This window comes from Neoarius graeffei, chromosome 12, assembly GCF_027579695.1.
Source record: "Neoarius graeffei isolate fNeoGra1 chromosome 12, fNeoGra1.pri, whole genome shotgun sequence".
NCBI classification, from domain to species: Eukaryota; Metazoa; Chordata; class Actinopteri; order Siluriformes; family Ariidae; genus Neoarius; species Neoarius graeffei.
Window position 1 is genome coordinate 8029572 of NC_083580.1, and position 18021 is coordinate 8047592.

Here is an 18021-nt window from a genome sequence, read left to right on the forward strand (position 1 = left end):
TGGCAAAAGTATGTGAACCTTTGCTTTCAGTATCTGGTGTGACCCCCTTGTGCAGCAATAACTGCAACTAAACGTTTGCGGTAACTGTTGATCAGTCCTGCACACCGGCTTGGAGGAATTTTAGCCCATTCCTCCGTACAGAACAGCTTCAACTCTGGGATGTTGGTGGGTTTCCTCACATGAACTGCTCGCCTCAGGTCATTTTGATTGGATTAAGGTCAGGACTTTGACTTGGCCATTCCAAAACATTAACTTTATTCTTCTTTAACCATTCTTTGGTAGAACGACTTGTGTGCTTAGGGTTGTTGTCTTGCTGCATGACCCACCTTCTCTTGAGATTCAGTTCATGGACAGATGTCCTGACATTTTCCTTTAGAATTCGCTGGTATAATTCAGAATTCATTGTTCCATCAATGATGGCAAGCTGTCCTGGCCCAGATGCAGCAAAACAGGCCCAAACCATGATACTACCACCACCATGTTTCACAGATGGGATAAGGTTCTTATGCTGGAATGCAGTGTTTTCCTTTCTCCAAACATAACGCTTCTCATTGAAACCAAAAAGTTCTATTTTGGTCTCATCCGTCCACAAAACATTTTTCCAATAGCCTTCTGGCTTGTTCACGTGATCTTTAGCAAACTGCAGACGAGCAGCAACGTTTTTTTTTTTGAAGAGCAGTGGCTTTCTCCTTGCAACCCTGCCATGCACACCATTGTTGTTCAGTGTTCTCCTGATGGTGGACTCATGAACATTAACATTAGCCAATGTGATTGAGGCCTTCAGTTGCTTAGAAGTTACCCTGGGGTCCTTTGTGACCTCACCAACTATTACACACCTTGCTCTTGGAGTGATCTTTGTTGGTCGACCACTCCTGGGGAGGGTAACAATGGTCTTGAATTTCCTCCATTTGTACACAATCTGTCTGACTGTGGATTGGTGGAGTCCAAACTCTTTAGACATGGTTTTGTAACCTTTTCCAGCCTGATGAGCATCAACAACGCTTTTTCTGAGGTCCTCAGAAATCTCCTTTGTTCGTGCCATGATACACTTCCACAAACGTGTTGTGAAGATCAGACTTTGATAGATCCCTGTTCTTTAAATAAAACAGGGTGCCCACTCACACCTGATTGTCATCCCATTCATTGAAAAAACCTGACTCTAATTTCACCTTCAAATGAACTGCTAATCCTAGAGGTTCACATACTTTTGCCACTCACAGATATGTAATATTGGATCATTTTCCTCAATAAATAAATGACCAAGTATAATATTTTTGTCTCATTTGTTTAACTGGGTTCTCTTTATCTTGTGTGACTTGTGTGAAAATCGGATGATGTTTTAGGTCATATTTATGCAGAAATATAGAAAATTCTAAAGGGTTCGCAAACTTTCAAGCACCACTTCCTCCCTGAACCACAGGGATAAATCATTCTATTAATGGGTTCTGTGCAATCTTTTTTTTTTAATTATCTAGTACATTTCCCAAATTATATAATATTCACCCCTATTGTGATCTGTGTCTTTTTATACCAAGCATTAAAAGCAACCCACGCATGAAAGCCAATCACCCAGTAATACTGATTATCAAACTGTAAACAAAACCACAGTTGTTTTTGTATCTTTCATATTTAAATTGTACATCTATTTCTTTGACAGATGACTCACAGTGATGTTTGTTTTCATGCATTACAGTAATTGAAATGAAATCCTGCACTTGTTCTAATCATACTGCGAGCACAAGTTACAGAGTTGAAGTTTTATCAAATATGACACTCAGTATTTTTTGAATTATGGTTCATTCAAGGTCTATCGCCATCTGTACATAAAAAGGGAGTTGAAAATAAGGGCAGGATATTTGAGCGATTGATTTATCTTGAGACTTTTCTGCTTTTAAAATGTGCTGATATTGATCCAAATGTCCTGTCGAATCATGTCTGTAGTGCAACTGCTTTTGACACACATTGTTTGCTCACATCCTTTCATATACGCGCTGCTCATGCTTCTCTGCACGCCTCCGTTCTCACTCTCTCATTCTCTCTTTCTCTGTCTCATACTATCGTTTTCATCTTTAGAAAAAAAAAAAGCTCCGTATCTCCTTTTCCGCATCTCGGCCTGCACGTAGAGTGAATCTTCAATGACGGTTTATCATTTGACTCGTTTGTGGCCCAACAGACCGATAACAACCAGGAGTGTACAGGGGTGCCAATATTTATAGTTTAGTTAAGGCATAACATCATCTCATTATCTCTAGCCGCTTTATCCTGTTCTACAGGGTCGCAGGCAAGCTGGAGCCTATCCCAGCTGACTACGGGCGAAAGGCGGGGTACACCCCGGACAAGTCGCCAGGTCATCACAGGGCTGACACATAGACACAGACAACCATTCACACTCACATTCACACCTACGCTCAATTTAGAGCCACCAGTTAACCTAACCTGCATGTCTTTGGACTGTGGAGGAAACCGGAGCACCTGGAGGAAACCCACGCGGACAACATGCAAACTCCGCACAGAAAGGCCCTCGCCGGCCACGGGGCTCGAACCCGGACCTTCTTGCTGTGAGGCGACAGCGCTAACCACTACACCACCGTGCCGCCCGGCATAACATCAGAAACTTTTTATTTTTCTCATAAAAGAAAAGCAAACGGTTATCCTGTCCACCTACATACACTAGTCTGCGTGCGACGATGTTCTTGTGAGCAGTGTTGGCACCTCTGCGTGCAAGAGGAGTTGATTTTCTGAGTAAATTCACTGTTGATAAATTGTCACGCTGAATGAAGTTTTCCTGCTGCTCTGAGGACCCTTCTAGCGAGAACGTGTCGAGCTCCTTTCTGTCCGGCCGAGCTTCCTGCAGGAAATGCTTGCTTGGATGCAGTGGATTTTTAACGCTGCCTCTTTGCAGGTATTTCCTGAGAGACTCGGGCAGATCCATTGTTGTTTTTGCCTTCCTGTATGGAGTGGATTATTCATCGGCCTTCAAACCTCACACACACACACACACACACACATATGACTAGCTGTCAGAAAAGCTCTTTTGCTCTGGTCATCACTGTAATCTGCACACACATACAAATAAGCCCAAGTCCACCATCTTCATTAAAGATGAACAACAAAGCCCAGGTCTCGAGTGTAGGAGCCATCTGTCAGTATGTACTTAGGTGTCTAGGGGGTCTGTTCGCTTACTTATTACTGCCCTACACCATCAGCGATGTTCACTCGTGCTTGTGTCTCTCCACAGCCCAATGATCCAGTCACTAATATCTGCCAGGCGGCAGATAAACAGCTCTTCACCCTGGTGGAATGGGCCAAGAGGATCCCACACTTCTCTGAACTGCCCCTGGATGATCAGGTCATCCTTCTACGAGCTGGCAAGTGCACTTACATATACACATCTGAGCACTCTTGATAACGTACAAGCACACCAATTTTGTAAAAAAAAAAAAAGGTCCAGTTACATAAAACTCATCATACTTGACCAAAATGACACAGTAGTTGCTCTAAGGATTATAACCTTCTGTAAGTTCTGCCATTTTAAGAAACACCATGAGTGCTACTGGATCATGGTGTACCATTTCATGATCTCTGGCTTATACAAACATATCGGGAGAAAAATATGGGGAAATTAATATAACCCCAATTCCAAAAAAGTCCGGACGCTGTGTAAAATATAAATAAAAACAGAATGTGGTGATTTACAAATCACGGAAACCCTATATTTCATTGAAAATAGTCCAAAGACAACATATCAAATGTTGAAACTGAGAAATTTTATTGTTTGTTGGTTTGGTTTGGGGTTTTTTTTTTAATATATGCTCATTTTGAATTTGATGTCAGTAACAAGTTTCAGAAAAGTTGGGACAGGGGCAACAAAAGACTGAAAAAGTTGTGTAATACTTAAAAAAAAATTATTAGGTTAATTGGCAACAGGTCAGTAACCTGATTGGGTATAAAAAGAGCATCCCAGAGAGGCGGAGTCTCTCAGAAGTAAAGATGGGGAGGGGTTCAGCGCTCTGTGAAAGACTGTGTAGGCAAACAGTGCAACAATTTAAGAATAACGTTCCCCAATGTAAAATTGCAAAGAATTTGAGGGTCACATCATCTATGGTACATAATATCATTAAAAGATTCAGAGAATCTGGAGAAATCTCTGTATGCAAGAAACAAGGCTGAAAAGTGGCATTGGATGCCTGTGATGTTCAGGCCCTCAGGAGACACTGCATTAAAAGCAGACACGCATCTGTAGTGGAAATCACTGTATGGGGTCAGGAACACTTCAGAAAACCGTCGTCTGTGAAAAAAGGTTCATTACTGCATCCAGAAATGCAAGTTAAAACCAGATATAAACAATATCCAGAAACACCGCCACCTTCTCTGGGCCCGAGCTCTTTTACGATGGACTGAGGCGAAGTGGAAAATTGTCCCGCGGTCCGATGAATCAAAAGTAGAAATTCTTTTTAGAAGTCATGGACACCACGTCCTCCAGGCTAAAGAGGAGAGGGACCATCCAGCTTGTTATCAGTGCACAGTTCAAAAGCAGCATCTGTGATGGTATGAGGGGGCATTAGTGCACATGACAAGGGTAATAGCATCTAGGAAGGCATCATTAATGCTGAATGATATATACACGTTTCAGAGCAATATGCTGCCACCCAGACAAAATCTTTTTCAGGGAAGGCCTTCCTTCTTTCAGCAAGACAAAGCCAAACCGCTTTCTGCACATATTAAAACCGCACGGCTCCGTAGTAAAAGAGTTCAGGTGCTAAACTGGCCTGCTTGCAGTCCAGATCGGTCTCCCATTTAAAACATTTGGTACATTATTACGCGCAAAATATGACAAAGGAGACCCCGAACTATTGAGCAACTCAAATTGTATATCAGGCAAGAACAGGACAAGATTTCTCTTTCCAAACTACAGCAGTTGGTCTCCTCAGTTCCCAAATGTTTAGAGTGTCGTTAAAAGTAGAGGTGATGCAACATGATGGTAAACATGCTTCTGTCCCAACATTTTTGAAACGTGTTGCTGACATCAAATTCAAAATGAGCATATATTTTGAAATACCATACAGGGTTTCCATGATTTGCAAATCTTCACATTCTGTTTTTATGCAGTTTACACAGCGTCCCAACTTTTTTGGAATTGGGGTTGTAGAATTTAATGCACAGGAAGCTGGTTAGTCAGGCTACATGAAAATTCTCAAACCTTGTGAAAAATGGATACATCAATAAAGCATTTTAGTGGTTCAGATCATTAAACTGTGTCGTGTTATAAGTCAAGGTGACTGGTATAATCTCGTAAATGTTGTGCCACTCATCCGAGTAAAACTCATGAAGTCCCTACGGATGAGTGATAAAAAAAAATTTCCTCGTGTAATGTGCCGAACAAATGCTGCATTCGATTTACCTCAGAAATGGGAAATCGGAGCTCAAAATTCCATCATTTAAGCTCGAAAGAAAAAAACGTATACGCCTGATGATTGTCTTGTGTTAGCAACAAGCGAGCTAGCTAACTGTAACAAGCGATGGATATTTTCTTCCTCCAAAGTTTTACAAATTTAACGAGCGAATATGTCTATGTGTTGACTACCAGCCAAAAGAAATACTGGTGGATATATAGTATAAGTCATTTCAACGTAAATAAGTGCTACTCTGTTTACTGTTGATGCTGTGAGCAGCCATGGTGATTTGATGTCACTTGTTGAACTTGGGAAGAAGACCTTCCCAACATTCCAACTAGGAATTTCAACTTGACTGGGTTTTTTCTTTATTTGTTTTTTTCCTGGCGTTCCGGTGTTTTGTTGTAAATGTGATAGTCTGGCAGTGGTGGTATGCAGACTTGAAACCGCTGCCTTTACATCATGTGTCATATACGTGTTTTAATTTTCCAGGCTGGAACGAGCTGCTCATTGCGTCGTTCTCGCACCGCTCCATAGCCGTAAAGGATGGCATTCTGCTGGCCACTGGGCTCCACGTGCACAGGAACAGTGCCCACAGTGCCGGAGTGGGAGCCATATTCGACAGGTCAGAGGTCACAAGCTTTTAAGATCTCAAGGAAATACACAAAGGTCAAAATTCCACTATACAATTAAGAGCGTGCACTTTTGGTCGTTTTGGTTGTTCGATGGCAAACTGATGCACCTTTTTTAACAAGGTTCATTTAAAAATACCAACACACAGTCATGATTTCACCAAGTTTTAATGCAAGGGCAGGAGGACGAACCTTGGCATTTTCGCCAGCGGACTCCAGAGAGAGACAAAGCAGAACGCAGGAGCTCTTTTATTGATTAACATCAGTATTCATTAAAGATTCACATACACGCGTGGCACAGGTCATGCAGAAATAATGAGCTACTCAGAAAGAAAGTGCAAAAGGAAATCCATTTGCGTGTCATTTGTGCTGGAAGTTGAAGCAGTGGGGCAGCTGAGCCACTGTGCCTGTGGGCTGTGCACTATAAATGCCTGGACTGACCTTCTCATGCTGTTCACAAGAACGATCACGACAAGAAGGAACACTCTAAATCAAGCAACAAGACATTTCTCTGCCTTTTTTGCATTCTCATGAAAGAAATAATGAAAGTCGCTGATATGTAAGGAATAAAGCACTTGGGCATGTGCTGTTGGAGGAAAGTAATCAATGATGACTTGACATCAGGAAGACAAACAGCTTGACCTCTGACTATTACAAAGCAATAATGCAACCCCGATTCCAAAAAAGTTGGGACAAAGTACAAATTGTAAACAAAAATGGAATGCAATAATTTACAAATCTCAAAAACTGATATTATATTCACAATAGAACATAGACAACATATCAAATGTCGAAAGTGAGACATTTTGAAATTTCTTGCCAAATATTGGCTCATTTGAAATTTCATGACAGCAACACATCTCAAAAAAGTTGGGACAGGGGCAATAAGAGGCTGGAAAAGTTAAAGGTACAAAAAAGGAACAGCTGGAGGACCAAATTGCAACTCATTAGGTCAATTGGCAATAGGTCATTAACATGACTGGGTATAAAAAGAGCATCTTGGAGTGGCAGCGGCTCTCAGAAGTAAAGATGGGAAGAGGATCACCAATCCCCCTAATTCTGCGCCGACAAATAGTGGAGCAATATCAGAAAGGAGTTCGACAGTGTAAAATTGCAAAGAGTTTGAACATATCATCATCTACAGTGCATAATATCATCAAAAGATTCAGAGAATCTGGAAGAATCTCTGTGCGTAAAGGTCAAGGCCAGAAAACCATACCGGGTGCCCGTGATCTTCGGGCCCTTAGACGGCACTGCATCACATACAGGCATGCTTCTGTATTGGAAATCACAAAATGGGCTCAGGAATATTTCCAGAGAACATTATCTGTGAACACAATTCACCGTGCCATCCGCCGTTGCCAGCTAAAACTCGATAGTTCAAAGAAGAAGCCGTATCTAAACATGATCCAGAAGCGCAGACGTCTTCTCTGGGCCAAGGCTCATTTAAAATGGACTGTGGCAAAGTGGAAAACTGTTCTGTGGTCAGACGAATCAAAATGTGAAGTTCTTTATGGAAATCAGGGACGCCGTGTCATTCGGACTAAAGAGGAGAAGGACGACCCAAGTTGTTATCAGCGCTCAGTTCAGAAGCCTGCATCTCTGATGGTATGGGGTTGCATTAGTGCATGTGGCATGGGCAGCTTATACATCTGGAAAGACACCATCAATGCTGAAAGATCCAGGTTCTAGAGCAACATATGCTCCCATCCAGACGACGTCTCTTTCAGGGAAGACCTTGCATTTTCCAACATGACAATGCCAAACCACATACTGCATCAATTACAGCATCATGGCTGCGTAAAAGAAGGGTCCGGGTACTGAACTGGCCAGATCTTTCACCCATAGAAAACATTTGGCGCATCATAAAACGGAAGATACGACAAAAAAGACCTAAGACAGTTGAGCAACTAGAATCCTACATTAGACAAGAATGGGTTAACATTCCTATCCCTAAACTTGAGCAACTTGTCTCCTCAGTCCCCAGACGTTTACAGACTGTTGTAAAGAGAAAAGGGGATGTCTCACAGTGGGAAACACGGCCTTGTCCCAACTTTTTTGAGATGTGTTGTTGTCACGAAATTTAAAATCACCTAATTTTTCTCTTTAAATGATACATTTTCTCAGTTTAAACATTTGATATGTCATCTATGTTCTATTTTGAATAAAATATGGAATTTTGAAACTTCCACATCATTGCATTCCGTTTTTATTTACAATTTGTACTTTGTCCCAACTTTTTTGGAATCGGGGTTGTACAATGCAATAAACATCCCATGGAAAACTTATCTATATCCATATCTCGGCTTATTTTTTTAATCTGTTTATGTGGCGCATCCTCCATACAAATAAACCTGTGATTTGAATTATAGCCAGAAATATCGTCAGAGCTGCTAATATAAAAAAATAATCAACACCATCTGACCAATCAGAATCATGAATTCAAGAGCATTGTACTATAATGAGTTGGATTACAGTATGTGTGAGGTTTGAAACACTTTTTTTTTTCCACAGAGTGCTCACAGAGTTGGTGTCAAAGATGAGGGACATGCAGATGGATAAAACAGAGCTGGGCTGCCTACGAGCCATAGTGCTGTTTAACCCAGGTAGCATTCTGGACAACCTCTTTTACATACCACTTCCTGAACCTCTCCTGCTTCCTGCTGCACTCCAACCCGACCAACCTTCTCCTCCTCCTCCTCCTTGATTCTTTCTTGTGCTACCTTCTTTTGTTATACCCTTCCTTCTTTTCTCTTTCTCATTCTCAACTTGAGCAGGTTACTTTAGATATTAAAACTGAATAAAATAATGCATCAGTCTCTCATCAGGGACCGTAAGTTTAAGCCAGGCTGCTCGGTCTTGTGCAGCTTCGCATAGTTCACCAGATGTTAAGGTTACTTTGGAATCAGGATGTAGGATTTTTGCGATATACTCTGAGTAGAGCATCCTCTTGCATGTTGACCATGTTCAGGGGTCCAAAGAGCAAACTTTGACTAGGAACACCCATCCATCCACCTGCTGTTTTATGCAGTTCTGTAATCAGCCAATCCCTCGGCAGTAGCACAATGCATCAAATCATACAGATACAAATCAAGAGCTTCAGTTCATGTTCACAATGTTTAAACATCCATCCATCCATCCATCCATCCATTATTTGTAGCCGTTTATCCTGTACAGGGTCACAGGCGAGCTGGAGCCTATCCCAGCTGACTACGGGCGAGAGGCGGGGTACACCCTGGACAAGTCGCCAGGTCATCACAGGGCTGACACATAGACACAGACAACCATTCACACTCACATTCACACCTACGGTCAATTTAGAGTCACCAGTTAACCTAACCTGCATGTCTTTGGACTGTGGGGGAAACCGGTAGCCTGGGCCCGCCCATCCTAAGCGTGACGCAACACGAGGGCCTGTTGCAAGCTTATTCTGGCCAGGCAAGCTATCTACAGCTCTTCCAAGCTCCCGAAAAATCGGGAACCAATCAACTTTGAGCATCTCCAACGGCCCTAGGTAGAGGCGTGTTCAAGGCACTGACGTAGTAGAACTGCGACCAGAAGCCATAGATTGTTTACAGAATCTATGCCGGAAGCGCTTCATTCACGCTTCCGCATCTATTACGCATAGATGCTGTATTGAAAGCATTCAGCGGGAAGTTCTCATTGAAAACGGAGCAAAGAGCAGCCCTGGAGGTATTTATTGAAAGGAAGGACGTTTTCGCCTTGCTCCCAACCGGCTTCGGTAAGAGTTTAATCTACCAGTTAGCCCCGTCGCGTCGCATACGTCAGAGGAAAGAGTGATGTGATTGGTTTAAGCTTCATCACAGCCTTTTCTGGCTTCGACCAGTAGCAAACTGAGGCATTTCAGGGAGGCGGGTCAACCACGGGCTCTGGGAAACGGTTGGGCTTAATATCTTGGCCAGACCAACAGCTCGTAGAGCTTTGTCGCGTTAGCCAGACTAGGAAACCGGAGCACCCGGAGGAAACCCATGCAGACATGGCGAGAACATGCAAACCCCACACAGAAAGGCCTCCGTCGGCCACTTGGCTCAAACCCGGGATCTTCTTGCTGTGAGGTGACAGTGCTAACCACTACACCACCGTGCATCAGAATGGGAGAAAATTGTGACTTTCTTTCACTGTGGCCTGGGTGTTGGGTTGAGCCAGATGGACTGGTTTGAGTGTTTCAGAAACGACTGATCTCCTGGGGTTTTCACACACAACAGTCTCTACATAGAATGGTGCGAAAAACAAAAAACATCAAGTGAGCGACGGTTCTGTGGGTGGAAACAAACGCCTTGTTGATAAGAGAGGTCAGAGGAAAATGGTCAGATTGGTTCGAGTTTTTTGCCAGGAAGGATATAGTAACTCACAGCAACTCTTTACAACCGTGGTGAGCAGAAAAGCATCTCGGCATGAAACAGCAGAACACCATGTTGGGTTCCATTTCTGCAGCCAAGAACAGGAATCTTAGAATCTAGAAGAACAAGTTCCTATTAAAGTGGCCAGTGAGTGTAGATCTTTGTTACTCACGTGCTCTTGCTGTTTGATATTCAACATGAATATCATGAACAGCATTGTCTTTGAAAGACGTCTAGAATTTCAGACAGTTTAGATGTCGAAACCCATGCCTCAGAATCACTGGGTAGCACACTAAGGACGGACACTTTGAACAATGAGAGCTTTCACTTGATGCCAGCTGTTGACTTCCAAAAACTTTCAAGGGTCCAAAAGGGACCCCAGGCTTTGCTTTTTCGCCACTTTATGTCAGCCAGACTGTTTGACAAGGTATTTGAACCAAGGTTCAAATCTGCTCATGTATTAGTAGGTCAGATTGCTGAATATTCTCAACTGAATTCTCAATCAATTGGTGAATTTGATTCAGTTCCACAACTGGACGTCAAAATTCAAGTTCATTTTTACTAGAAGCCATGGCCTAATGGTTACAGAAGCAGCTTTGGGACCAAAAGGTCGCCAGTTTGATTCCCTGCACCAGCAGGAATGGCTGAAGTGCTCTTGAGCAAGGCACCTAACCCCCAACAGCTTCCCAGGGTGCTCCGGGTATGTCGTACATCGCTCTGGATAAGAGCGTCTGCTAAATGCCTGTAATGTAATGTAATGTAACTAAAGAGTCTGATCCCCTCAGATTAAAGACTGTCTGCTCAACTGACCCAAACTGCTGCTTCGGATAAAAGCTTCACTCTCATTCGGCCTGGTTTTTTGATGAGTGCAAAGCAGGAGCTTCACTGTTCACATACTCTCTCTCCTGCATACCTTTTGTACACCTGGAGGATTAAAATCAACATCCATCAGATGACAAAACATAGTCGAAACATCCCTGCCTACCAAGTTTCCATGTCAACCTGTAAAATCTCATCTCATCTCATTATCTCTAGACGCTTTATCCTGTTCTACAGGGTCGCAGGCAAGCCGGAGCCTATCCCAGCTGACTACGGGCGAAAGGCGGGGTACACCCTGGACAAGTCGCCAGGTCATCACAGGGCTGACACATAGACACAGACAACCATTCACACTCACATTCACACCTACGGTCAATTTAGAGTCACCAGTTAACCTAACCTGCATGTCTTTGGACTGTGGGGGAAACCGGAGCACCCGGAGGAAACCCACGCGGACACGGCGAGAACATGCAAACTCCGCACAGAAAGGCCCTCGCCGGCCACGGGGCTCGAACCCGGACCTTCTTGCTGTGAGGCGACAGCGCTAACCACTACACCACCGTGCCGCCACCTGTAAAATATTTAGCGATTTCATGCCATATTTGTTCCTGTGCAGTAGCATAGACACGTTAAACACACCAGCGAGCTCGGGTCAAACTTTCCGCCGTCATCGTGATTTTTGTCGTCAAATTTTTGAGTTTCCATTCAGAATTTTTACTCTTCTACAAGATCCAGAAGGGAAGCAGAACACATCTGAGTAGGATTAAAGGCTATATGAAAGGGTTTTTACAGTCATCCGAATTGTAAAAGTGTTAGTTTTTTCAGATCAACGCACAAGGGTGGCACGATGGTGTAGTGGTTAGCACTACTGCCTCACAGCAAGAAGGTTCTGGGTTCGAGCCCAGTGGCCAACGGGGGGCTTTCTGTGTGGAGTTTGCATGTTCTCCTCGTGTCTGCGTGGGTTTCGTCCGGGTGCTCCGGTTTCCTCCACAGTCCAAAGACATGCAGCTAAGTCAACTGGCTACTCTAAATAGTTTATAGGTGTGTGAGTGGTTGTGTCCCAAGCCCAGAAATGGAAAGGTTGTGGCAGGAAGGGCATCCGGGGTAAAACTATGCTCCGGTTAATGACATGTGGATCTATAGGGTCCACATGGACCCTGACCTGGAAACAGTGCTGGACAAAAGAGAAGGTGATGATGACGACAAGTCCGACCTTATACTACATACACCGTCTAATGCAGGGCAATTCCATGTAAATGTCAACCTCACCATGCAAAAATAAAGCAACATGTAGTACATCAAAACCACTCCCAGAGATATCACCTAGGCCTGTATTTTACAGATGTGAATAAGTTGAACCAATTTGTCACATTTTGATCACCTAATATGTCACCGTCAGTCTTTCTTTCTTATAATGTAAACCCCAAGCTAAAACCAACTTTGATCATGTACAATTCTATATTATTGCCACAAGCCACAGAAATGTATGCTAAAATCCACAAAACAGCAAAACAATAGCCATCCTAAATATTATTTAAGAACTTTGATCGTTTTAGCTGATATTTAGAGAGTTTTTCAAAGGGTTATGGTGGTTAAATTGCTGATTTTCTAAACATATGCCATGTCTATTTCAGACGCGTCACATCCATAACGGAATTTCGTCACATCCGTAACGCTGACTTTTCCTTCTGAAACTCTGCATGAAATATAAAATATTTTAAACAAAGATTTTTTAATATTCACCTTGGACCCCTCTATCAAACGGATATCTCCATTTCGACATTAGGTTTACAATTTCACAGAGTTTGATAAAAATGTACAGTCACCCAAGAAAAGTGATACTTTTTCTGTCACATCCATAACGCATCTTTTATTGGCGTTTTCTGGCATGCCCTAGATGTACTATGAGAATTGTTCTTGTTCTATCACTTCTCCAGTATGGTACAGCCTTAAAATATGCAACACCTGTTTAAATACTGGGAGACAATAAAACATGCACTGGGTCATTTGTTGCCATTTTGAGTTCAAGTGTCACGTCCATAACGCTGGAATTGCTCTGCTGTGGGTTTTTTTTCCTTGTCCATGGGATGGGACGATCAATGGTACGTCTTTTGTACCTTAAGAATATATCTTTCACTTGGAAACATGAGTATAGTCTACCTTTCAAAATGATTTCAAACAGTACCACTCCAGCGAGAAGGAATTCTCCAGGTTAGTACTTTTTATTTCTGAGAGTGCAGGGTGATTTCACTCGATACCGTAGTCCAGTGGACAGAACAAACACAATGTTTAATGAGTCCTGGCTCAACAGACAAAGCAAGTACTCTTCTTTTTCTGCAGTGCTTTGTGCCTCTGCTTGTCCTCTTTGAAACGAGTTACAGAATTACTGCTCCCATTCTCGTAATTAGGAGCTCTCTAAGGAGCACTCCATAGAGATCGATTGAGATGTGAGCACAGAAGAAAGAAGGAATTCGCTCACTGACATACGGCATGTTTTGTTGGAGCTCGCCTTTCGTAAATGAATATTGGTTCCCACAAGCCAAGCAAAATAAAACTGAGTTGAAACACATTACTGGAGCTGCATCCAGACAATCATCTGCCAGTTGATGATCTCGACGATCTATTAATCACACACGTCGCTTCATTAAACCTGCTGTCATGCTTATGAGTTTTCACCGTGATGTCACGTTCATATGCACTTCTGATGTTACAAACAATAAAGAATCTGTTCTCACTTCCCGGCATTAGTTGGTTGTAGGTTCGGAAAGCTACATATTAACGCTTTAAAACACGACCAAATCCTCTTTTTATGTGTCGTCATTGCCACTCTGCACAGGAATACATTCACATTTTCTTCTGGGACAGGCTGTGTGTTTGTCAGTAATTGTTTTAAAATGTTTTTACCTTATAGCAAGAAAAATGTGCTTACTGTTTGCATCCTCCTGACTTAAGGAACACATTTCCAACACTTCAACCACTTTCCTTTCTAAATAACCCTCTGCTGAGTTTACAGGGGGCTCAGCAGGATTGAGTCATTAAATTTGACATTTCTGACAAACCACTGTGCAGAAAAAGTTAACAGAAAAAAATCTTTTTCTCGTCTAGACTCCAAAGGCTTGTCAAACCCTAGCGAGGTGGAGGCTCTGAGGGAGAAGGTTTATGCCTCTCTGGAGGCATACTGCAAGCAGAAGTACCCTGATCAACCCGGAAGGTACGGGAACATCTTCCGTACACCCTGAGCATGCAAGGAAAAAAATGGGCGCTTACACTCAAACAAATAATTACATAAGTGAACTGTCAAGCTTACAACAATATCGAAAATGTATACTGTAAAAATGGGGCGTGTCACTGCAACATGACTCCAGTGTGGCAAAAGTTCATTCCGAGATAGTGATTTGAAACGAGAGGGCGTCAAAAAAAAATGTTTTCTAATTTTGCCATGAATACATTCCTTTAGTCTGTAATGTATCCTGTAACAAAATATTATACTGTAAATCAGCCTGTGAATATGACTTTATAGGCCAATCGCAAAGTTTACAGCCGATTTTCTCCAAACTTGATTTTCCGTTAAGATGGTGATATTTTAAACATTTTCGCTAATTTCTTTGGATTGGCTGCACCAAATTTAAAGGAACAGTCCACCGTACTTCCATAATGAAATATGCTCTTATCTGAATTGAGACGAGCTGCTCCGTACCTCTCCGAGCTTTGCGCGACCTCCCAGTCAGTCAGATGCAGTCAGACGCGCTGTCACTCCTGTTAGCAATGTAGCTAGGCTCAGCATGGCCAATGGTATTTTTTGGGGCTGTAGTTAGATGCGACCAAACTCTTCCACGTTTTTCCTGTTTACATAGGTTTATATGACCAGTGATATGAAACAAGTTCAGTTACACAAATTGAAACGTAGCGATTTTCTATGCTATGGAAAGTCCGCACTATAATGACAGGCGTACTAACACCTTCTGCGCGCTTCGGCAGCGCATTGATATCTGAGCTCCGTATCAATGCGCTGTTGAAGCGCGCAGAAGGTGTTAGTACGCCTGTCATTATAGTGCGGACTTTCCATAGCATAGAAAATCGCTACGTTTCAATTTGTGTAACTGAACTTGTTTCATATCACTGGTCATATAAACCTATGTAAACAGGAAAAACGCGGAAGAGTTTGGTCGCATCTAACTACAGCCCCAAAAAATACCATTGGCCATACTGAGCCTAGCTACATTGCTAACAGGAGTGACAGCGCGTCTGACTGCGTCTGACTGACTGGGAGGTCGCGCAAAGCTCGGAGAGGTACGGAGCAGCTCGTCTCAATTCAGATAAGAGCATATTTCATTATGGAAGTACGGTGGACTGTTCCTTTAAAGCTAGCCGGCCTTTCGATTTCATAAAATCGGTGAAATTTAGTTCCCTCTGAAATGTGGTCATTGTGATAGATGTTTATTTCTGTAATATCTCACAAAATATCAGGCCATTCTGTTCTGTGGCTGGGAAGTTATTTAATTTGAGGGGATTAAAGCAAATAATGTGCATGAAATCGCTCGCTTCTTCGCGCAGTCAAGCAGACATAGGAAGTCCATGTGTGTGTGTGTGTGTGTGTGTGCATGCTCAGGTTTACTTTGAGCGTGCACTGACAGTTCCATCATTCAGTCGCTAAACGAACAGCTGATCACACCGAGGTGCTCACTGAGCACCAATATTTATTAGTTTGGTCCTGCGTTTCCTTTCCTTCGTATATAACATAACGTCTTTTCTTCTCGCTTTCTTTCCGTTACTGTAGTCAGGCTTTCACGTTTCATTCGCACACTCACGTCCTCCATTTTTCTCTCCTGTTTCAAATTTGTGTCCCACAATGCCTTGCGCGAACGGGGAAAGCCCACCACCATGTGATGCATGACGTAGTATGTTGAATTGGGTCATGGTGAAGCAGGAAAAAATAGCGGAGAATTTAGGGCCACGTGGCCTGAAATTCATTAATTGTTCTATTAGGAAAAAAAAAACCCTAATAAAATTGGAAGTCTGTGATTCGAATTCAGTAGCTTTCGGTCCACTAAACAAAAATAATTTGGTGTCGGGGAAAATTCTTTTTATGGCCTAAACTTGAACAATCTGAAAGGCAGTCTAGCTTTAATAAATGAACCCTTATAAGATTATACGATATTTAACTGTAGATTTAGAACAGCCAGTAAAAGAACTTTTCATTTTTTCATCAAAACAGCTGGAGTCATTTTGTGATCACACGCCCATATGTGCTATGTTTAAACAATCTTTAAGTGAATTAATTACTTAATTAGTTAATTTAGTAGTAGTAGTAGTAGTAGTATTACAGTACTTTGTCAACCAGGCTCAGGAATGATGAGTAAACTGTTATATATTATAAGAATTATATACCTGGCATCTAAAAGAATCTAAAACTGGTAAGCTGGTATACACTACCGTTCAAAAGTTTGGGGTCACTTTGAAATGTCCTTATTTTTGAAAGAAAAGCACTGTTATTTTCAACGAAGATCACTTTAATCAGAAATGCACTCTATACATTGCTAATGTGGTAAATGACTATTCTAGCTGCAAATGTGTGGTTTTTGGTGCAATATCTCCATAGGTGTATAGAGGCCCATTTCCAGCAACTATCACTCCAGTGTTCTAATGGTACAATGTGTTTGCTCATTGCCTCAGAAGGCTAATGGATGATTAGAAAACCCTTGTACAATCATGTTAGCGCAGCTGAAAACAGTTGAGCTCTTTAGAGAAGCTATAAAACTGACCTTCCTTTGAGCAGATTGAGTTTCTGGAGCATCACATTTGTGGGGTCGATTAAATGCTCAAAATGGCCAGAAAAATGTCTTGACTATATTTTCTATTCATTTTACAACTTATGGTGGTGAATAAAAGTGTGACTTTTCATGGAAAACACAAAATTGTCTGGGTGACCCCAAACTTTTGAACGGTAGTGTACGCGGACATGTAGCGATAGGTTGTGTTATTGAGCTTGGTATAAGCTGCAAGCTTTTACTTGCACCAGATCTAAAAGAACTCCAGTTGGACAGTATATAAAAGCAGTATGCATGGCCCATTCTATAACTGCGAGTACATTTCCAGTCTTGACTCTATTAGTCGTTGTCAACTCTGTTATCGTTCAACTGGGCAATCCATTAACAGAACTGGGTCAATGACAGAGTTTAACGTACCTCTGGTTGTGGCTCTGTCTCTTACAGAGAAATGACGGGGGCATGACGGGGTCGCTTGGGATAGGGTCTATGACCTAATGATGTTCAGAGTGTTCTATCCACTCCTTCAGTTCCTCCAATCATATCCCTGACTGAAATATCAGACTTTCGAGTTCCCTAAAGATACAAAGCACGATACAGAAATGACTTGTGTGCTGCATACATAGGCCTACAAAGTCTCAAATACGTTGCCTCATGAATGGCCCATTCTGTAATTGCGGCTACATTTCAAGTGTTGACTCTGTTCGCCGTCGTCGACTCTGTTATCGTTAAACCGGGCGATCCGGGAACAGAATTGATGATGACAGAGTTGACGTTTCCCACCATTTTGTGTCTTAACTCCACACGCTAACCTCAAACTAGCTACCACATGGCATGTATAAAAACAGAATTGAATGAATTTTATTCATATTATTGATGTTTCTAAAAGATGAGCAAGAGATTCACTCCAATATCACAATAACAGATTTGACGAATAATTAATCTACTGTTGGTGTAAAATCCTCAACATTTTGTTCAAATTAATGACAGAAGAAACCAGAACCTCACTGCCTTTCTGAAGTTTCCCGCCAGAGGAAGTGACATCGCTCGG

At 42.3% G+C, this 18021-nt stretch overlaps 1 protein-coding gene across 5 annotated transcripts in view; it reads left to right on the forward strand.

Annotated features, from left to right (window-relative positions):
- The window catches only part of rxraa (retinoid X receptor, alpha a), a 280451-nt gene that overhangs the window by 256495 nt on the left and 5935 nt on the right, over positions 1-18021 (forward strand). For all 5 annotated transcript variants that reach the window (XM_060935448.1, XM_060935450.1, XM_060935449.1 and 2 more), the window contains 4 exons: positions 3239-3368; positions 5886-6018; positions 8540-8631; positions 14311-14416. In XM_060935448.1, coding sequence (XP_060791431.1) covers positions 3239-3368; positions 5886-6018; positions 8540-8631; positions 14311-14416 — 461 coding nt within the window. The remainder of the gene's footprint in view (positions 1-3238; positions 3369-5885; positions 6019-8539; positions 8632-14310; positions 14417-18021) is intronic.